The 22,316-nt window shown below is 49.8% G+C and overlaps 2 protein-coding genes across 8 annotated transcripts in view; both read left to right on the plus strand.

Moving 5' to 3' along the window:
* PCSK4 (proprotein convertase subtilisin/kexin type 4) overlaps positions 1-5,426 on the plus strand; it is a 37,739-nt gene extending 32,313 nt beyond the window's left edge. For 5 of the 7 annotated variants that reach the window (XM_053302630.1, XM_053302629.1, XM_053302632.1 and 2 more), the window contains 3 exons: positions 2,096-2,220; positions 3,252-3,371; positions 4,822-5,426. In XM_053302630.1, the coding sequence (XP_053158605.1) occupies positions 2,096-2,220; positions 3,252-3,371; positions 4,822-5,321 (745 nt within the window). In that variant the 3' untranslated portion in view covers positions 5,322-5,426. The remainder of the gene's footprint in view (positions 1-2,095; positions 2,221-3,251; positions 3,372-4,821) is intronic. The other 2 variants (XM_053302631.1, XM_053302636.1) reach the window with 2 other exon arrangements.
* A 7,048-nt stretch (positions 5,427-12,474) lies between these two features.
* Positions 12,475-21,100, plus strand: LOC128346482 (transmembrane protein 79-like). The gene is made up of 4 exons (XM_053299870.1): positions 12,475-12,576; positions 13,873-14,695; positions 17,868-18,081; positions 20,343-21,100. Exons 1-4 carry the CDS (start codon positions 12,505-12,507, stop codon positions 20,497-20,499), a joined length of 1,266 nt encoding a protein of 421 aa, XP_053155845.1. The 5' UTR covers positions 12,475-12,504; the 3' UTR covers positions 20,500-21,100.
* Positions 21,101-22,316: the final 1,216 nt, after the last annotated feature.

The following is a 22,316-nucleotide window of genomic DNA, read 5'->3' on the forward strand; positions in this document are numbered from 1 at the left end:
AAGCTTGGCTGGATGCTTCTCCTTATCCTCATTTTGATCATGAGAACACAGCCTGCACGAGGCAACTTTGTCAGTTTAGGAAGCCGCCTTACACTGAGTCAGACCATTGCTTGATCTAGCCCAGTATGGCACGCTCTGTCTGGCAGCAGCACTCAGCACTCTCCTCAGGCTCCATCAGGCATTCTAAGGATTTTTGAACTAGGGAAACACACTGTTCAAAACAGGCTACATGGACCCTTGGGAGCATGGAGTGCCAGCCCCGTGCCCCACTTCTGAGAGGTGTCTCAGGGTGAGCAGCGAAGTGGCCAAATGCACCCAAATATTTAGGGTAGTGAAGTCCACAACAGATTGCGAGGAGCTCCAAAAGAATCTCTCCAAACTGGGGGAGTGCGCGGAAAGAGATTTATTGTTGCTATAGAGATGGTTCACACTGATCTTGGTCTAGACCAGGGATTCTCAAAGTTGGGTCCCCAGATCTTATTGGACTTCAACTCCCATAATTCTCAACCAAAAGCCACTGGGTCAGGGGATTATGGGAGTTGGTCCAATAACATCTGCAGACCCAACGTTGAGAATCCCTGGTCTAGACTCAATGGGGAGCTTCACCATCAGAAGACAGATTCTAAATTCTAGGCCTAGATTTCCTTAATAATCATAGAGGAGCAAAAGGGAAATCACAGGGTGATAAACAGGCAAATGCGGTTCAATGTAAGCAAACATTTTTGGGGCAAAACCCCCAGCTTCACATATACATTGATGGAGAACAGGGATTCTCAGATGTTGTTGATTACAACTCCGAGAATCCCTGAGCAAAAGCCGTTGCAGCTGGGGATTCTGGGAGTTGTAGACAACAACATCTGGAAACCCCTGTTAGATGGAGCGCTGGTCTGATGGCTATACGCCACCTCCAGCCTCAGAGGAAAGATGCCTCTAAATACCAGCCGCAGGGGAGCAATAGTAGGAAGGAGGGCGTGTCCCCTTCAGCTCTTGCCTGTGGGCTTCTCGGAGGCATCCAGTGGGCCATTGTGTAAAACAGGATGCTGGACTAGGTGGGCCTTGGACCTGATCCAGCAGGGCTGTTCTTATGGCTGCAGGGGCCCTTAAAGCTTTAAATGGTTTGGGTCACAGGGTGGCCTGGGGTCCAAGGCAATTGCCCTGCTTTGGCCTGACCAAGGATTGGCCTTTAGCTTGCTTGAAATGAAGAGGAGGAGGAGAGGATCGTGGTAGTGATCTCTTACCATGTATTTGTTGGGAACTCTCTCTGGTAAGAGAAACCCTTATTCATTATAGCAGAGTGCACAGAGGCACAACACAGCAGAATTTGGTTAGGCATGTGTGTATGCTGAGAGTAAAGTAACTTGGAGCCAGTTCATAGTTTCAAATCAATATAAGGAGTATTTATTAGAGAACTCCATTCTAGATAGGAAAGTGAGGAGATAGGATCTCCAATCTATCTATCTAGCTGGATGCAGATGGATTCTGCATCTTTGCACACATGATGCAGGCAGGGAGAGAGGAGCTTGCATGTTGCAAGGGAGAAGCAAGGGAAGGGAAGAGGAAGTGGGAGGAAGGACGGAAGGAAGTTCCTGAGATCAGCAATCTACATATCAAAGGGATAGTGTCAGAGTAGTAGAGAAGGGATGACCAGTGTCTTGATCCTCTAGCCCTCTGACTCACTAGTCTGTCCTCCTATGTCATTGAGACAAGAGACAGCATATAGTCCTTCCCTTCCAACAGTATTAACCATGGTAACAAAATGGAACCTCCATGTTCAGAGGCAGCAGACATTGAAATGACTTGGGGGGTATTTTTCCTGTTGAAAGCAAAATGCAAGACTGGATGGGCTTTTGCTCTGATCCAGCAAGGCTTTTATCATGTTCTTTTGCCCCTGAGGACATGCAGAGTGACTTTCCATTGCTTCTGCAAGACTGTGGCCAGTTCACATGCACGAGGGGGCCGGGCCTCTGGATCCGGGAAGCTAGGTTCCCTGGGACATTTTTTGCTATGATGCCTCTATGTTGCAAATAGTCCATCATGGGAAAGCCTTGCATGTTTTAAGAAGAGGTCCTGGCAAGTTAGTGTCTCTGCCCACTAGGCCTTACGACACCAGCAGTGAGGGCTACAAGGACTGGTCTTTCATGTCCACACATTACTGGGATGAGGATCCACAAGGTGTCTGGACTCTGCTGCTGGAGAACAAGGGGGATGCGTATAACGTGGGTAAGCTGACCTTCTCTTTCCTGCTGCTTGGGTTGTGATGGGCTGCCTGTCTTGAAGAGACTTTTTCAAACTCTGCCTTTATCTGAAGTACTAGAAACTTGATTCCCACACACCCAAAATAGAAGTCAAAGTTATGCCCTCCAGCATATCATTGACTCTTTCGTCATTGTACATTACTCATCCTTGCCAGTGGGCAGTCAGTCAGCTCCTTAGGGGTGTTGGCTGATATACTGTGTGTGTGGTGTTGTGGTTAGAGAGTTGGACCAAGACTGGGGAGACCCTGAGTTCAAATCCCCATTCAGCCATGAAACTCACTGGGTGACTGGGCTAGTCACATATCTCTCAGCCTAACCTACCTCACAGGGTTGTTGTGAGGATAATCATAACCATGTACACCGCTCTGGGCTCCTTGGAGGAAGAGTGGGATATAAATGTAAAAATAAATAAAATACTGCACAGTGTCCTGTCACCCGGCAGTGTTTGCAGAATTTTGCACGTGTGCAAGAGTAATTTTGCACAACTGCAGGAAGATTACACTGTAGTGTGCACATAGCGTTGTGCAGTATGTCAGCCAGCACCCCAAGGATGCCCGCCAACACCCTCCAGCAGTTGTTGGACTACAACTCCCATAATCCCTAGCCACAGTGGCCAATAGCCAGGGATGATGGGAGCTGCCGTCAAACATCCTGAGGACGGTCAAAGTTGTGCAGTCTTCCCCTAACTTCTCAAAATATATGGATGACGGAGAGCTCAGGGGTCTGGGCTTGTAGGCAGACACTTGGCCCGTTGCAGGGATGTTCTTTGTGGCGATCATAGCCACACCCGTTATGATTCCCTCTGGTTTGAACCCTGAATGCTCTTTGCCACCACTTCAGGGGGACTGCAGGAGGTCTGTGGGAGCAGCCGCAGCCTTCTTCCACAAACATGCACCCACCCTGGGTTCTGTGGGGTGGGAGCTGAAGGATAGTAGAACATCTGCCTTCCTGGTGTCCAGCGATCACCTTCTTCTTGTCTTCTGCACCCCTCTGAAGGGTTCCTCACAAGCTTTGTATTGAAGCTGTATGGGACAGATGAGGATATGATGGCGAGACGGGCTGTGGCCTCGGTGGTGAGCAAGTGTTTGAGGCAGGACGCTGACGGGACATGCCAGGGTGAGTTGGGTGCTACATTCATCTTGCTGCCCATCAGTGACAGACAAACCACTCTTGGTGTCCAGGCAAGCAAAGAGGGCACCTGCAGAACTCCTTGCTACTAGTCTGGTGGGTATAGGCCACCTCCAGCCTGAGAGGCAAGATGCCTCTGAACACCAGTTGCAGGGGAGCAACAGCAGGAGGGACCTCACCTCTTGCTTGTGGGCTCCCCAGAGGCATCTGGTGGGCCACTGTGTGAGACAGGATGCTGGACTAGATGGGTCTTCTTGGGCCTGGTCCAGCAGGGCTGCTCTTTCTTATGTAGTGAGAGTCAATAACATCAATGGCACTTTTGAAATATTTAAATCCATCTAGAGATCTAATTTCTTCTCTTCTGCTCTTTTATCACACCTCTGGTTTGTTCTGCCTCAAGTTCCATTCCATTCAAATTCTGTTGTAAGCAGAGAGGCTTTTTTAGATTGTGATCCCACAATTGTTGGACTGTGTGCCTTTTGGGGACAGGGAGCCACCTTTTATTAATTTTTAATTTTACTTTTTAATTTAATTTTAATTTCATTCATTCCTCTGTAAACCACTTTGAGAACTTTGGTAGTTGTTCTCAAAGCTACAAATATTTATATACTGCTTTGAGAACCCTCAGACAGAGTTCTCAAAGCTGGATGCAAATATTCGTATGAGGAGGAGGAAGAGGGCTTCTTCCAACATTTTACAACCCTCAGGTCGAGTTCTGTAATTAAGAACTGAAGTTGACTTGATCCAGTGGGTAAAATGTCAGCAATGTGTTGCAGTTCAGACATCATGCCCGCCAGGAGCGCATGCTCTCCTGAGAAATTTCTCAGTCTGGAGAATACACCCTCAAGACAGTCACAACCTCTACTGCTTCTGAGTGGGAAAGGTATCAAAAACTCTTCAGTTTTTTCACCAGCCACTTCACACCTTTTGTGTTTCTGAGGGGGAAGATGCACACATTTAAGTTCTTGGTATATGGGGGCTTTAACCTCCCCCCCCTGCAAATAAGGTAACAACTGCGTGTGTGAATTCTCCTGAGAAATGGAGGGGGGAGCTGTCGCGCTTAATCTGCTGATCCTTGTAGGTGTGCTCGCACACACACAGTCACACAACAAACTCCCAACTTCCAGCGTTGGATATAACCGGTTCCACGATCCTGTCCTACACCATGTGTCGTATAAATGCTGCATCTGCCGTCTGCGAATATGGGGGTAATGATCCGGCTGAGCTTACAGGACACTTGTAGGGATAGCTGTGACACAGCAGGGCTGTGACGATCCCTGGTTACTGGCGACGGTACCTGGGGATTCTGGGCACTGTAGTCCAAAAGCAGCTGGCGGGCCACAGTTGCACAGCCGTGCTCTGAGAAGTGGTGGTTCAGATCAGCAGCCATGCTATGACCCTTGGGCATGCTCACCTCTCTCTCTCTCTCTCTCCCCAGAATGCATCCGCCCTTACTACACCTTCCAGCGCCTGTGCCTCTCCTACTGCCCACCCAGGTATTACAGCCTCTCTCGGCGCTCCCACGACCCCGACGGAGCCGTCCGTACCCTCCACGCCTGTGCCCCCTGCCACGGGTCCTGCTATACCTGCCAGGGCGGGGCGGCAGACAGCTGCATCACCTGCCCGCCTTTCAGCGCCTACGACCAGCTGACCCACAGCTGCTCCCCACCGGCTGCCTCCCACCAGCCCCTTGGGGGGAGTTGGGTCTGGGGGCCGCAGCAGCTCCTCCTCCTGGTGCTGGTCATCCTGCTCTGCTTGGGGCCCGTCCTCTTTGGCCTCCTCTGCGTGGCCTCCCGCTGCGCGTCCCTCGGAGGCTGGTGCTGGAAGCAGGCCGGACCGCGTGGGGAGTCTGAAGCCACCAGACTGGAACTGGTGTGCCTCCACCACCCTGGGGCAGAGGAAGGTGTGCCGGGGGCACCACAGCAGCCTTTTCCATGACGCAGGTTTGCAGCCTGCCACCTGTGAACACTGCTCTGGCGGGTCCTTTTTTGATCTCTCCAGACAAAGCCTAGTTTTCCTGAATGCAATAAATGGCCAGTCTGAGCCAGTCTCTCTTCAGTTCCATTTCCAGTTTAGATTAAGTTGTGCCATCTGGGGCTGAGGTCCTGCTTGAACATCAATGACCAGCCAGATGGCACCTACGGGGGTCTGTCTCCTGCATCTGGTATTTGCTGGTATACTGCCTCTGAACATGGAGGCTCAGTTAAGGGCCTCCTCCGGGTGTGTCTCCCCAACATCTGGTATCTAAAGGTATGTTGCATCTGGACATGAGGGCTCTGTTACATGATCATGGCTATAATAGCTGCTGCTAGGCCTCCTTGAATTTGTCCAGTCCCCTTGATAATGAGAACCTGGGCAGAGCCCGGTTAGACCAGATGAAGAGCCTTTCTAGCTCAGCATTCGGCAAGACCATCCCCAGCCACGCAATTCGGAAGAGGATGCACCAAGAGTGTGTCCTTGGGAGGGCCGCCATGGATGTCCCATCGCCCTCCTGGGATTTCCCTTGATGGCTTGATGGAGGGGTGTTGGTCCAAATGGCCCTCCACATGTGCTCTGGTTGTTTAAAGAAGGCTAGTGACACGTTGAATGGGTGGTATAAACATGTAATGAAGTAATGAACATAAGTAATCAAGGATTTGGAGCACTGCTGGGCATTGGGACCTCCCAAGGGGCCTCATCCAGATTTACGTCGAAGTCTCTGCAAGCTATCAGGGAGCACTCCAGACACAATTTGAGTTTTTCATTGCACTTTGGAGCTTAGCCCAATTTATCTTCGGAGTAGAGAAATCCACTCTTGCGTTGGGTTTTTTAGTTGGCTAATAGATTTGTCTAGGACAGTGTTTCTCAACCTTTTTGGAACCAAGGACCGGTAAATTCTTCGCGCGCAGTTTCAAGGACCGCTATATTCTATGTGTGCAGTTTCCCAGACCAGCAGTTAGTAAAGGGGTTCCAAGTTTAAGTTTATCTATCTATCTATTTATTTATTTAACAGCCTTCTATACCTCTCTGGGCAGTTTACAATTAAAATAATATCATAAGCATTAAAATCATTAAAATTAGAATCATTTAAAAGCAAACATTAAATATTAAAACTATAAATCTCATAATTTTGACTAAGATTACGCTTTGATCTGAAGGGAGAGGGGGAAAGGATGAAGCATCATGGCTCCCTGGCACCTGAGATTTGTCAAGTCCAGATTTAAGATTACCATCTTTTAAAAATATGTTGCAACCTTATACTTCGCTTTATTGCTCAGTGTCAGCCACTCACTCTCAGCTGTCCCCTCCCCACCATTTGCTCACTTTTACAATTACTCTTACAATTGAAGGCAACTTCTGTGTATGCACACAGGTGGAGCAACAGCAGCTATCCAAAAGCCACAATGGAAAAACCCAGCAATACACTGATAATCTTTTCCTAAGCAGAGACATTACTGAATACAGGAGAGAGAAGAGTTATGTTTTGAATCTACATGTTTTATTCTGGCAGTTTTAGATAGTAGTAAGGTGGCTTTATAGTTCAACAGGTCTCACCTAGCAGCACAAAAGACAGTACCAGCCTTGGCTCATTTTCAAAATACTACCCTAAAAGTGTCAGCAGCAATACTACAGTTAAGGGAATAAAGGCTAAAAATTGGAACTCAAAAATATGGAGTTTTGAGAGGCCTTCAGCACAAAACTGAATGGCCAGCTGCAGGTATGGCAGGCAATGGGGTGGCCGCCTTACCAAGAGTCTACCTGAGGGATTCTGAAGCAGGAATCGGAAGGTGCAATGCTAAGGCTTCTGCCGGTTCACACGGGTTAGCAAACCCAGCTCTACGTTTTAAGTCTCTCTGAACATACAGATCTGCTAAGATCACTCGTAACACGCATGTCACCCTTTCCAGCGCCACAAAACCGCCTCTACCATGGCACGGGTGTTTGCAGGTTTGGGGAAAGGCTGAATGCATTACGAATGGGAATAGACAGAGGAGGGATAAGTTGATAACTTCAAAAAACGGCAATCCCTCAACTCTGTGTTCTCCCTTACTGATTTTTCTACCCCTCTTCACTGCTTTCTGCCTCAATATTACCTTTTTTTAAAAAAAGCCCCATTTTCTTTCTCTGGCTCCTTCCCGCACTTTACACCCGCTTCCAGCCCGATCCTCCCCCTTACCATGTCCCTTTCTCAAAGCACTCCCTCGTAGTAATAACAAATCTAATCTTAGGATGCAGACATTTTCATTTTCTACAGACAATGCTACATTTCCCACCCCCTTCCACCCTCTTTCCACCTTCCACCCCCTGCGAACCTCCGTGTTGTTAACCAAAATCCTTCACATTCCAGCTGCCGCGCGTCCGAGGAGATGGCTATTGGGGTGTGTGAGGTAGTAGTCCTTCCAATCACACACACCCCGGCAGCAGCGGCGGCGGAAAGCAAGCAGAGCAACGCCGTGGCCTGCCGTTTGGCCCGGTGCTGCTTCCCAACTGAGAGGCGCGTCTGCGCAGTAACTGCTGCAGTTACTGCGCAGGCGTGCCTCTCTCAGTTGGGAAGTGGCGCTAGGCCAAACGGCAGGCCACGGCGTTGCTCTGCTTGCTATCCGCTGCCCGCTGCTGCCGCTGCCGGGGTGTGTGTGATTGGAAGAACTACTACCTCACACACCCCAATAGCCATCTCCTCGGTCGCGCGGCAGCTGGAATGTGAAGGATTTTGGTTAACAACACGGAGGTTCGCAGGGGGTGTGGGTGTGTGGAAGGACTACTGGCTCACCCCCCACCCAGTAGCCATCCCCTCAGCATTGGGTTTTTTAAAGATACACGGAGGTTCGTGGCAGGGGAAAGCAAGAGGAAAGCTGCTTGCTTGCCTGCCTGCCCCAAAAACAACACGGAGGTTCGCAGGGAGGGAGGTGTTAACTCACGAAGGCACGGACCGGCACTCAACCTGTTGCGGACCGGCACCAGTCCGCGGACCGGCGGTTGAGAAACTCTGGTCTAGGATACCCCTCTCCTACGTTTAAGCCCACTGTCTGCGAATGCTCTTGGAACCAAACGCTCATCGAGGAAAGCAAAATCCAGGGTGTCTCTCTGTTTTTATCAGAATGGTGCATGCTAAAAATGAGTCATGCTGAGGCCCACCATACGGAGGATCAGTTCAGCTGTAGAACAGCAGAGGAACAACAACAAAAGAGGAACCTCTGGATGAAAAGGATGATGATTTATTCCCAGTGCATTTTGAAAATAATCTTTTTCAAGGGAGCCTGGTGACCAATACAAGATAGAAAAACATACATGTTAAATTAAAAAAAACAATCTGACATTATCTCCAACAACCCCATAATACTACCAATTTTTTTTTAACATAACCCACGAATACTTAGTTCTACAAAAACTTAAAATATACTCAAAAGTTACTGTTAGTGAACTGCCTGTCTTCAATACTGCCTGCCTGTCACCCTGGGTATTTAAGAGGATGTCTTCATTATGAGCCTCACTGCCCATTGAGATGGTCTGGAGAGGTCGGTCTCCAGTTGCTGCCAGCTTGGCTGGTGGCCACACGGGTGTGTGTGTGTGTGTGTTTCTTGGTTGCTGCCCCGAGATTGTGGAATGCGCTCCCTACTGAAATATGATCCTCCCCATCTCTGACAATTTTTTAAAAGCACTTGAAAATCCACCTCTTCACCCAAGCTTTTTCAGCTTTTTAAATTGTTTAGATTTTAATCTGTGTTTGATTTTAAATTATCTAAAATAGTTTTAAGTTTTTCTGTATGTTTTAAACTTTTTTTTATGTTATTGTTAACCACCCAGAGATTAACGTTTGGGGGCAGTGTACAAATCCAATCCAATCAATCAATCAATCAATCAATCAATCAATCAATATTTCTAAGCAGACTGATGAATGTATCCAACCCTAAAAGGGGGCTATTGAGTTCTCCACTAACTTTTATCTTAAGCTAAAATAACTGAGTATTGTGGGTTATGTTTAAATAATTTAATAGGATTGGGAGTTGCTGAAGATAATTGATTTCTTACAGTGTTGTCCCTTAAATTTTTCATTCAAAATATGTTTTTTTCTAATAATAATAATAACTTCGTTTCTTGACCACCCCGTAGTAACTTGTTCTCTGGGTAGCTCAGAAATTACAACAATAAAACAACTGAGTAAAACATACAGTTAAAACACATAAAATTGTAAAAAAATTAAAATACATTTTTTTAAAAAAAAACCTGTTTCATACAGCCTAATTTTTAGTCTACCCTTGAGGAAAGTAAGCTTAAGCGATCACCTGGCATTCTGTGTTCCTGTGTCCCCTGCTATCAACTTTGCGATGCCTGGACCAGTAGGAACAACAGTAGATACAGTTGTAGGGACACCTCAATAGTGTAGTTTGTGGTGATGTCATCCACCCCAGTTCAAGATGGTGGACCCCTGAACGTTTGAGGCGCAAGTGGGACAACTTGTGGACACTCTTACTGATTTGAACCAAATTTGGTACAGCTGTAGTGAGTGACAGGAACACCCCAGTGGTGTAGTTTTATGGTGAATTCATCTGGATGACATCAAGACGGCAGACACATGAATGTTTAAGGTGCAAGTGGGCTTACTTGTGAACTGCCTAACCGATTTGGACCAAATTTAGTCCAGTTGTAGGGATAGTGAAAGGAAAGTAGGCAGATTAGTTCTTACCAGAACTACTTGTTCTATATTTTATTATTGATTGATTGGTTGATTTGATTTGTATACCACCCTTCCAAAATGGCTCAGGGCGGTTTACAATAAAAAACAAACCACTAAAACAATAAAGAGCTAAAACAAAAATTAAAAACAATATGACAACAGTCATATTTATTCACAGAATTCCTCTGAAAAGGATTGTTTTTGAAACATATTGGGAATAAACATGTCCTCCTTTTCATACAGTGCTTCCTTTTTACTGTTCTGTTTATTATTCTTACCACCCAGCTACCTTTGTTGCAGCCCGGGGTTACAAACATGCGTTCTGCTCTTGCTATTATTCACAGCATGTGCTCCGGCTGAGCCAGAGAAGGCGGCCAGTTTTGGTACAGTTGGAAGGCAGCACAGTAAGCAGGTCTGCCTGAAGGGGGTGTTTATGGGGGTGGGGGCATGAGAAGGCACAGCAGCAGGGGCCCTTCTGTTGACTGATCAGGTTCTCAAGAATGTGTGTTTCCTCCTCTGATCCCCACGCGAGTGGCTACTTCCTGTCTAGGTCAGGAGAAGCTGAGGTTGGTCGCGACATCTGAACCCACCAATCTCAGCTTTTCTAACCCATGGATTCTCAGTCCCCAGCTGTGGGTGGACTGCAACTCCCATCATCCTTGGCCACAATGGCCTAGCCATTGTGGCAGAGGATGATGGAAGTTGTAGTCCACTCACAGCTGGGGCCCCAAGTTTGAGAACCCTTGCCCTAACCTACTTGCTTCAGAGTTGGGTTCTCTGCAAGCCGGTTAGAAAAAGCCAAGATGGTGGGTTCAGACGTTGGAACCAGTACTGGTTTATCCTAGCCAAGAAAGGAAGCAGGTCACGCTTCCGTTCCTGAATGGAAACTGAGCAGAGTTCAGTGTTAAGAGGTTCCACACAAAAGCTGGATCTGCCCATTACAGGGGGCCTGCAAACTATTTTTGCCCTGTGCCCCACACAAGCAGGAGATGGCCCTGAGAGCAAGGCCTTATTTGCACATTATGATCAACTTGTATACAATGTGTGCAGCATACACAGGTGCAGATCTGTACACCGGGACTGCTATTCAAATGTTACATTGAACACAGGTATGGCAGCACACATCCTATCTGTATCCTGCAGTTGAGGGAGCTTGAACCCAGGTCCACTTTTAAAATGAAGACTGATAACAGCCATCAAACAAGAACACACATATATGTACACAGACACATGTTGTACTCTCGTACAGCATAATGTTGAATAGACACAAGTCTACATCCTTATGCAGGATATTTTCTTTCATATGATTCATTAAATGCACACACACACACGTACGTGTTCCAGAGGAGACAACCAGATCCTGCCAGGATGTAACGGCTGCTGCCATCTGTTAGTCTCCAGCACCAGATACCCAATGGTAGACTGCCTCTGAACATGGAAGCTCCATTTCACTCTCCTGGCTGTGAGCCATCATCAGTTCTCTGTGATCCCTTTCCCCTCCCTGCTAAAAACATCTTTGGTGTTGTGGTTAGTGTTGCCAGGACTAGGGAGAGCGGAGTGCAAATCCCCATTCAGGCATGAAACTCATGAGTGACTCAGGGCCAGTCGCTTATCTCTCAGTCTAACCTACCTCACAGGGTGGCTGTGAGGATAAACATAACCATGTACACCACTCTGGCTTCTTGGAGGAAAAGTGGGCTATAAATGTATGTATAAATAACTGTATATTTTGCGGTGGCACATTGGGCTTCCGGGGGAAGGGGAGGGTGTCAAAGTTTGACAGTTAGTTGGGAAGTTCTTTCTTGGACTGCTCCCTTGCTCCACAAGTGCATCCTTCTTTCGCTGTATCTCAGACCAGAGCTATAATTTATAATTCCTATCAATTAATGACTAATTTATGTGAATTCCTTTGATTCTGAAGCATGTGTAGTCCTTTTTAAAAATAAAATAAAATTGAAACTTTGCAATACAGTTGAGAGATAAACATTTATAAGGGTCTGGGAGACCACCATCGAACTAGTGTGGCCCTTGGTTTTCTTGTGGGGCACCCCTCTTTCAGCTTCAAGGGGCCCCACAGAAATGAAGCCCCCCGCCCCGAAAAGCAAGAGTGCTTGTCTTTCCAGCCTTGATGCCGCGTGCAGCCCCCGCCCTCCATCAGGAAGGCCCTTTTAGCCTTGTGTTTGAGGTGAAGCCCCTCGCCTCAAAAGCAGCTTCTAACCCCGCAGACTCCTAGACAAACCAAACCAAGGGGCAGCTCTCCCACTCCCCCAATTGCAATTTGATCCCCATGCCGCCTGCTTTGGGTCCCCAGAGCCCATGAATGAAGGCCGCACCCCCGCCAACTTCTCGGACTCAAAAGCGTTAGCGCGCGCGAGGTGGGGGAGGTTTTGGAATGCATGAAGAAGCGCTCCCCCTCCTTTGCAGTGATTGGCTGCTTGGCGCTGGGGGCGGGCCCTCGTGAGGGGGATGGAGAGCCTTACTCGGGGAAAGTTTTACAACTTTTCAGCGGATCCTAGAGGAACCCCCGGAGCGGAGGAGGTAAAGCGTATGGGTGTCGGGGGGGGGCATCGGGGGGGGGGGTGAGGCAGAGCAGTCGTGGAATTGGAAAAGGGGGACCAGATTGGCAAAGGAGGTTTCATGAGAGCGTATTGCGCGGGCGAGTCTAGACCCGGGGAGCAGGCTGCGGATTGGGGCCCTGGGGGTGGCGGGGGGGGGAGCTGGATCAGTTGGTGATGAGGATGTGGGGCTCGAGGTTTGGGAGTTCTCTCTGGATCGGAGGGGTATTTGGGCCAAGCTGGTCAGGGATGGTTGGAGAGTTAAGCAGGTGGGGAGGATGATTGGGGTGTGTGTGGGTGGGTCTGCGGCTCAGTGGGTGAGCAGTGGGGGTAAGCAAAGCTGGGGTGGGGGGAACTTGGTTGGGGGCAGATTTAGAGGCAGCACATACAATGGGGGATTTTGCACTGGACATGAAAAATAGGAGAACCGGGGAGGGTTGGATTTGTGTTGGGGGGTTGGAGAGCAAGTGCATAGGAATATCCAGCCAGATCCTTGGCACCTCTAGCTTAGCACTGCCTGCCTACTCTGACTGGCAGCAGCTCTCCAAGGTTTCAGGCAGGAGGCCTTCCCTGCCCTACCTGAAGATGCTGCCAGGGATTGAACCCGGACCCTCCAGCAGGCAAAGCTGGGCTTTCACCAATGAGCTACAGTCCCAGCCCTCTCCCTCTGAGCCATCCACCCAGCTGGAGGTGCACAGTAGTAGCTACCACTTGGAAACTGGGCCTGGTGGTCTTGTTTCAGAACTGAAGAATCGCTGGTTCTCTCTCCAGGAGGACTAGGACTAAGGGCCTTGTAGCAGGGGGCACTCCCTACACACACACACACACATCCTGCAATCCACTTCAGCCAGACCAAGGTAGAGTTCTTAACTGGGGTTTCAAGGGGTGGGGAGATGTTTCTGATCTCCCTAGATAATAAGTTAGAAGCTGGCTGTCACCTCCCTGTCTCAGAGCCTCATGTGGCCATTGGATAACCTTCCAGCATGTCATGGAATGCTCACAGAGATGACCTGCTCAGAGGAGAAACTGTCTGCCATAGAACGTTGACTGTTAGCTTAGTCTTGGTAAGGAAAGTGAATTGTGCTTTTTGCTGGGGTGGGGCACTCAGACACAGGATATGGGGGATAAAACAAAGGCAAGAGAGATTTGGAGACTTTTTTGGATTTGGAAACAGTTATGCTGGGGAATCACATATTGATAGATTGCTCGCCCAAGACTCTAGTCCTTATGAGGTCTGTGCCTGTCCCAGACATTCTCATCAGTTTCTCTGCCCTTTCAGCTCCCCCTTCTCCCCAGCATGACGTCCACAAAGGGTCCTGCCAACCAGCATCAGCTGAAGGAGCTCAACAGTGCCCACAATTCCCTTGCTGACATCATTGGTCAGCTCCATGACATTGACCCTAGCCGCCTGTCTTTCTCTCCTTTCCTTGACCTGGACACCCAGATATCCATGGCACCCATCTCCGACAGCCCCGAATCCTCGGTGGAGGAGCTATATTCCACTGAGGAAGAGGAAGGGGTAGCACCCCTCAACCCGGCCACAGAGAATCTTCTTGAACCCGTGGAGGTGGGTCACAAGGATGATTCTAGAAGTTGCTTGATTCAGGAGAGCCCTGGGCCACCAGAAATTATGGAAGACCCCAAGACCCCTGTGGAGGAGGCCACCACTTTCCAGGACAGTGGCCACACTCTGACCATCAGAATGCCTAAAGAGACCTCCTTTCTAGACATGGTTCCGGTACCACTAGGGTGTTCCACAGAGCCAGTGGTGGAAGAACAGCAAGCAGGGGCTTTGGAACTGCCCGATCCGCCACTTCCTCTCCACGAACATCAGCCCTTCCTGGAGGTGGGAAGCACAGATCCAGTTCCATGTGGGGACTCAGAGAATCCGGCCCCTTGCACTCACAAGTGCTGCCAGGGCTGGTCCGGTGACCACATGAAGGCCGTGGCTTCGGCCTTCGTGTCCTTGCTGCTGGCGCCATGGTTCCTCTACGGATGTTACTACTTCCTGCCACTCCAGGCCCCCGCCTGCCCGGATCTTGCCAGCCGTGTCGTGTTCGCCCTGCGCTGCCTCCTGATCGCTGGGGTCCCTATCCTGCTTGGTAAGATGGCAGTGTAGGGCGCAGGCATTCATCCCTCTGTGGTGTTTCCAGTTGCACTTGGGAGGGATTCATCGTCCTGTGGGACTGGGGAGGGGAATCAGATTGCCTTTATGTCGTAGTTTTGCACACTGGTTTTTGACCCAAATGGGACCCATGTGACAGTATGCAGTAGGAAGCAGCTGAAATTTAAACACCCCATCCATTAAGAAGAGCCAGCATTGATCACTGACCAAAATAATCATAGACTTTGAGAGCTGGGCGGGGACCTGGGAGGTCTTCTAGCCCAACCCCTCGCTCAGTGCAGGGCAAACTGCTGCACCACCCCTGACAGGTGGCCACCCAGCCTCTATCTGAAAACCTCCAGCAGTGGGGAGAGGAAGGTTAGTTAAGTAAAAGATGGGGACTATTTAAAACAAATGTTTTTACTGACATTCAGAGCAAGGATGCAAAAATGTGTGCAAGAGAGCATAGAGCTTCCTAACTCACTGCACCATGCAGCGAGGAAGGGGCCATTTTTGACACCCTCCCCTTTGAAAATATGTCCCTGACATTTGTTTAACCCTCTGGGACATATTTTCTGATGACCCAGAGGGATTTCTGGGGAAGAAGCAGGTCAAAATGACAGCTGTGCTAATGCAGTGAGGTGGGAAGGTCTGTCTGGCTGCTCCTCACTGCACCGGGGCATTAAAATAATTGCTAAAATGAACACACAGCAAGGGAAATCAGCCAAGTGGCTCTGTCTGCCATTCCAGAAAGCCCTGCTGAAAAAGAAGGGGCTGCACCCACATTTACTCAGAAGTAGCCTGAGGAATCTGGGACCTTCTGCATGCAAAGCAGAATATGCTTTTATACTGAGGTATGGCTCCAGTTGCTACACCTAGGCATGTTTACTCAGAAGCAACTCCCAGTGAGTCCACTGGGGCTTATTCCCATGAAGTGGGAGTAGGAACATAGGAAGCTGCCATACTGAGTCAGACCCTAGATCCATCTAGTTCAGTATTGTTTGCACTGACTGGCAGCAGCTTCTTCAAGGTTGCAGGCAGAAGTCTCTCTCTCTCAGCCCTATCTTGGAGTTGCTGCCAGGGAGGGAATCTGAGACCTCGGATGCTCTTCCCAGAGCAGCTCCATCCCCTTTGAAAATATGTCCCTGACATTTGTGCAGCCCCCTGGGACATATTTTCAGATGACCCAGAGGGCTTCCTGGGGAAGGGGAGGGTAAAAAATGGCAGCTGTACCAGTGCAGTGAGTTGGGAAGGTCCTATCTGGAGATGCCAGGGAGGGAACCTGGAACCTTCTGCTCTTCCCAGAGTGGCCCCATCCCCTGAGGGGAACATCTTACAGTGCTCAAACATGTAGTCTCTCATTCAAGTGCAAACCAGGGTGGACCCTGTTTAGCAAAGAGGACAATCCATGCTTGCTACCACAAGACCAGCTCTCCTCTCTTTGGGCCTGAAGCTGTGGTCCCAGACCTCCTTAAATGGGAGTGAGCCCCATGGAAGTCAGTGGGGCTTATGGGTTGTAGCAGGAGCAGGACGCCCCCAGCATGTATACTGTTTACTCAGAAGTCAATCCCTGTGAGTTTCATGGGCTATACATCTAGGCCAACCATGCATACATTTGCCTATCGGAAGACACGTAATTTGAGAGTACACCTCACTAGATTCAGCTGGGAATAATTTCTGAATAAATCGATATCGAATCCAGCTGTGAATCAATGGATTGACATTCCAAGAAAGCAGGTTCAGGCTGGACATTAGGAGAAATTTCCTAACTGTAAGAGCTGTCGGACAGTGGAACAGTCTGCCTCATGCAGTGGCGGCCTATACTTCACTGGAGGTTTTTAAGCAGAGCCTGGAGGGCCACCAATCAAGAGCCCTGTCATAGATTCCTGCACTGATCAGGGGGTTGGATTAGAAGACCTCCAAGGTCCCTTCCTACTCTGACATTCTAGGAGATAAGGATGCCAGCCTGGATGCTGCTCATTCAGAATTCTCTAAGAGCTGTTCAACAGTGTCTCCTTGGCTGGGGGTCTCCAAACAGGAATGGAACCTGTTTGGCTAGGCAGCCACTGAGGCAGATCCCTGCACTGGGCAGAGGGTTGGACTAGAAGACCTCCAAGGGTCCCTTCCTACTCTAACATTATATGAATCTCTGCCTGCAAAAACCTTCCTGCCAACTCACTGTTACAACCACTCGGTCCTCTTCTATCCAGAGGCAGGACTCTGTTGACTCCATCACTTTGGCTGAAGGAATCCCATGGAGCTGAGCACCACCTGACTGGGACTGGGACCGCCAGCATCCATCCAGATTCTCTTGGCCTACGGTTGCTGGCGACTTTCCTCCCAGGCGGCCTTTGCTCATTTGCTGCCGTTTCAAATTGCAGTGGAGCTGTTTCAACCCTTTCTCCCCTCCCCACTTACCCTCCCCAATTTTAATTAGTCCGAAAGAAAATTCCTCCCAGCCGGCCTCTTGTTATTTCAGTCAACAGTGAAGATGGGGAATGCGTACGCAGGACCGTTCACTCTGGAGGAAAGAATCTCCGAGCATTCCTACCTTAATGAGATGAGTGGAGGAACTGCTACAAAATTGCAGAGAAAACAAAGCCCGGGTCTGGTGACATCAGCGCTTTGCTGAACAGCAACACAATTTCATTTTGTAGTGGTGAATGTTGGGAAGACAAGGGTCATAGGAACGTAGGGAGCGGCCACAAACCGAGTCCGGCCCTTGGTCCATCTCGCTCAGCGTTGTCTGCTCTGACTGGCAGCAGCTCTCTAAAGTTCCAGGCAAGATTCCCCTTAGCTAAGCAGGGTCCACCCTGGTTGCATAGGAATGGGAGACTAGAAGTGTGAGCACAGGAAGGTATTCTCCTCCGGGGATGGAGCCACTCTGGGAAGAGCATCTAGGTTCCAAGTTCCCTCCCTGGCAGCATCTCCAAGATAGGGCTGAGAGAGATTCCTGCCTGCAACCTTGGAGAAGCCATTGCCTGTCTGTGAAGACAATACTAAGCTAGATAGACCAATGGTCTGACTCAGTATATGGCAGCTTCCTATGTTCCTATGTAGGTGCCCCTCCCAATGCAAGCCAGGGTGGCCTCTGCTGATCTAGGGGACCTCTGTCCCTTTTGGACAGAGTCTGCAGAAACTCCCTCTGCGCTTCTCTTTCTGCCTTGCAGGCATCATGCTGAGGGCCTTCTCCGTGCTGTGTCTGGACGCCCCGGGCCCCCTGGACGCTCGCTCCCGGCCCGCCCTGCTCCACCAGCTCTTTGTCTCTGGCTCCGTTGACCAGTTTGTGGTCTTTTGCCTCAACGTGGTGGTGACGGCCACCTTTCTTCCTCAGGAGCACCTCCGCCTCGTCCCAATCTTTGCGGGGCTTTTTTCTGTCGGCAGGTGAGTGGTTAAGGCAAACGTCCCCTTTCGGCCCTCGGCCTAGCTTCCCCCACTGACTAGTATCTTCTTTATATATATATTTCTCCTAGGCGTACCCGTCGCTAATCCCATGTGTGGCAGCTCTCGCGAGAGTTTGGGATAGCAACAGGACGGCCGGGGGTGGGTGGGTTGGGGGAAATGTCGGTGCTGGCCAGCTGGTTGGCCAGCAGGGAAACAAAACGCCAACAAGCAGCGGTGCGGCTGGCGGGTGGGGGCAAGAGGGCGGCTAACCAGTCAGGAAGAAAATGACGGGCAAGTGAAGTGGGGGGGGCAGTGGCGGGGGCTGGTGGGCAGGGAGAAGAAGCAGAAGCAGGCGGGAGAAGCCTCACTGCCGAGGGAGAACGAACTGGGGGGGGAACAAACTGGGGTGGGGGGAGAACAAAACGAGGCTGAAGGGGGGAGAGAGAGAGACAGGGAGAACTAGGGTCACAGATGCTCTGCACCAGGACAGCTAGTTTGGTTTAGTTTACATTTCTATCCCGCTCTTCCTCTGAGGAGCCCAGAGCAGTGTGCATGGTTACATTTGTCCTCACAACAACCCTGTGAGGTAGGCTAGGCTGAGAGGGAAGTGACTGGCCCAGAGCCACCCAGAGCGTTTCATGGCTGAATGGGGATTTGAACTCGGATCTCCCTTGTCCTACTCCAGTGCTCTAACCACTACACCACACTAGACGGTCACCACACTAGATGGTTCTGAATCCTGGACTCTGAGACTCTCCCTGGTCAAGCTGTTAGTGGATTACTAGAGGCCCCCCCCCCCCGATATGGCACCATTGCTCTTCCTCAGGCTCATGGCAGAGAAAATCTGTCCCCTCAAGGCAAAGAATTGGGGTGAGGTCTTCCCTTCCTTCACCAACTGGCACCACTCCTGGGTATACCAGCCAAGGAGAAGTTATTCTAGAACAACTATTTGGGGGAACAAATGGGTGTCCAAGAACATTATTAAGGGGAGCAAGGATTCTGCTATACAGGAGAACCCCATTATTCATGGGGGTTCCATTCCACAGCGGGGGGATAGCGAATCCATGAATAACGGGGCATTAAAGTGAATGCAAATTGGGGGGGGTTAGGTTCCCACACTGCCCCAAATAGCACCCCAAACTGACAAAACGGGCCAAATAAAGTGCCCTAGTGTGCTCCATTGCTCTCAAGGAGTCCGAAGATGCCCCTCAAGAGTAAAAAATTGGCTGAAAATCACCTTTTTGTTCTGTTTTTTTAATTTAAAGAAATGAGCCATAAAATGGCTCCCGAAGTCAAAATGGTGGCCGGAAATGACCTCCGAGGTCATTTCTGGCCACTCTCAAACCGCAGATACACGTTTAACCCTTTCCCTGCTGTTTTTCTCCAAGTATACTGGAGATACACGATACACGATACTGCAGTGCTGGACCCGCGATTAATGAGGTTCTGTACATTAAATACTTATATAAAGATAATTAATTTTGTTAGTTTATTTACATGATTAATAAAGCTTGCTTGACATTTTTGAACTTATCCTTGAAAATGGACCAGATTGCTCATAGAAAATATGGACTGACATTCAGAGCAAGGATGTGTCCCGTTGCAGCAAGCGGGGTGGGGCGTGCAGCCTAACAGAACTTCCCAACTAACTGCATCAACACAGTGGAGAAGGGGAAATGTGTTGATGCCTTCTTACCCGTAAATATGTCCCCGAGGGTTGCACAATACTCAGGGACATATTTTCAGGTGATTGGGAGGGCTCCCTGGGGAAGGGGAGGACATCAAAAATTGCCACTTTCCCACTGCACGGGACACCGAGCAAATGTGCCTGCCAAGTGGGGACATGGAGGATGTTGGGATATCACTGTACTGGCAGTGGCTCAACAAGGCCATAGGAACATAGGAAGCTGCCTTATTCCAGTCAGGCCCTTGGTCCCTAGGGATGTGCAAACTGATTTGAACTCGAATCAGGATGATCAGAGGGATTCAAATCGAATCACCCTTAGAATAAAGGGCCTGATTCGAGTTTGAATCGAATGGGCCCTGATTTGACTTGAAGCACATCAAGCGATTCGAGCACCAGGCAGTAGCCTCTTGCAACCCTACCTGGAGATGTTGGGGATTGAACCTGGGAGCTTCTGCCTGAGAAGCCGAGGCTCGGCCACTGAGTTATGGCCCCACCCCTGCCCTGAGCCAGCCACTGTCTGTGCACTCTGCGCGCGTTTACGGATCCTCACTGCCCTCTCTCCTTTGCCATGCAGGTGCTGTTACTGGGTGAGCCTGCATCTGTGCAGTGCGTACCGTGGCTTTGGTTCTGGACTGTCCTTCTTCCCAACGCTCTCCCTGACAGCCTACAACCTCTTCTGTCTCTTCGAGCTGGGCTTTGGCTTCCTCTTCACCCCCTCGCTTGCAGGTTAAGCTAGAACCACGCCTGCCCCGACGCTTGAGCCGACTGTCCCCAAGAGATGAGCAAGAAACCGGAGAGTGACAGTCTACATTCTCCTCAATGTCTAGGTCCCCCGGGGCCCCTGAAATGGCCTAGAGTGGCCTCCTGGCTTCCAATAAGATTTACCAAGATAGTGACTCCCTTGGACAGCACCGCCAAATCCTCCTTTCCCTTTGCAGAAACAGTGCCAAGGTACAGGCAGGCTTCATGCAGCATAGGCCAGCTACGGAATGCTGCATAGTGTCTCTGAGCATGTGCAGAGTACAAGACAAACTAGTCTTTAGCCCTGGAACCCTGGGGCTCCGTCAGGACATAGGAACCTAGGGAGCTGCTTTATACTGAATCAGACCCTTGATCCACCTAGTTCAGTATTGTCTGCTACACTGACTGGCAGCAGCATCTCCAAGGTTTCGGGCAGGCGTCTTTCCCAGCCCTACCTGGTGATGCTGCCAGGGATTGAGTCAAGGACTTCCTGCCTGCAAAGCAGGGGCTCCACCAATGAGCAGGTGGAAGGACTACAGAAGCAAAGACTCGGCCCAGGCAAGTGTTATGACTGTTAGCCACAGGAGATGTATTAATAAAGGAAGTTTCTTTGAGCCTGTACAGAGTGCAAGTGCTGTCACCACCAAGTAACTGCAATACGTCCAATTTTACTGGAGCCTGCGATTTCTCTCCCTCCCTCCCCACACCATACAGCCCCCACCTGGGATACAAACAGAGCCAAACTACCTGGCAGGGTGAGACATCTGCTTAAGCATCCCTTAGGGCAGGTGCATTGGGAGGAGATCTGCTCTTGTAGCAGCAAGCCTGACTTGTCCCCTTTGCTAAGCAGGAACCTGCCACAATCATAGGACCATAGGATGCTAGCGAGTCAGACCCTTGGTCCACCTAACTCAGTATTGTCTGCTCTGACTGGCAGCAGCTCTCCAGGGTTTCAGGGAGGAGTCTCTCCCAGCCCTATCTGCAGGGATTGCTGCCAGGGATTGAACCTGGGACCAGGGATTGAACCTGGGACCTTCTGCATGCAAAGCAGATGCTTTACCAGTGAGCATCGGCCCCATCCTGAAAGCCAGACCCCCAAGTTACCTTTTTTTGACCAGTTCTGGTGCATAAGGTAGATGTCTGCAGCCTTCAGCCCTGTCTAGAGCTTTGAAGGGATGCATTTGAAAAAGAAATGGACCCCGGAGAGCAGAATTCGAATATCTCACCATGCAGCCTTTCCGGGGATAGGGTGAAAGTCACACATCTTTTCATGGGGGAGGCTTATATGTCATATGGATGGAAGCTTGTGTGAGAGAGGGGAGGAAGTTCTGTCCTCAGAGTCGGCTCCAGCCGTGGAAGCAGAGCAGGAATTGCTCCAGCCGGCACTCCTCCATCCACAGCTCTAGGTGGGTGGGTGGAGATCGGTCGGGTTGAAACAGGAGCCTCTTGGGTTATGTCACATTACCTTTCCACGCTCCATAATCCAGTGCAAGATTTGTTCTCCATGCCAAAGAAACGGAGAAGAAATCCCTTGGCTGAAAGCGAAATTAAGCCTTCTGCTTCACAAGAAGCAATGCGTATTTACTTTCCTGCCAAGCAATAAATACATTACATGGTGGGGATGTTCCAGGACAGGGGAGATTCAACCCTGTTCTGCTCCACTCTCAGCAGATCTTCAAGACTTACATCTAGGCAGGTCATTCCGGCCAGGAGATGGGCAGAGAGTGTGCCCCTTGGGAGGTCCCATTGCCCAGCAGTGCTTCAAATCCTTGATTATTTATGTTCATTTCTTCATTACATGTTTATA

The sequence above is a fragment of the Hemicordylus capensis genome, chromosome 2 (genome assembly GCF_027244095.1).
Source record: "Hemicordylus capensis ecotype Gifberg chromosome 2, rHemCap1.1.pri, whole genome shotgun sequence".
Taxonomy (NCBI): Eukaryota; Metazoa; Chordata; class Lepidosauria; order Squamata; family Cordylidae; genus Hemicordylus; species Hemicordylus capensis.

Excerpts from the sequence above, each read along its gene's own strand:
- LOC128346482 (XM_053299870.1), top strand. The coding sequence starts at position 12,505 with ATGGAGAGCCTTACTCGGGGAAAGTTTTACAACTTTTCAGCGGATCCT. Across the intron at positions 14,696-17,867 it reads TGGGGTCCCTATCCTGCTTG|GCATCATGCTGAGGGCCTTC; the intron begins GTAAGATGGCAG and ends TCTGCCTTGCAG. Across the intron at positions 18,082-20,342 it reads GGGCTTTTTTCTGTCGGCAG|GTGCTGTTACTGGGTGAGCC; the intron begins GTGAGTGGTTAA and ends TTTGCCATGCAG.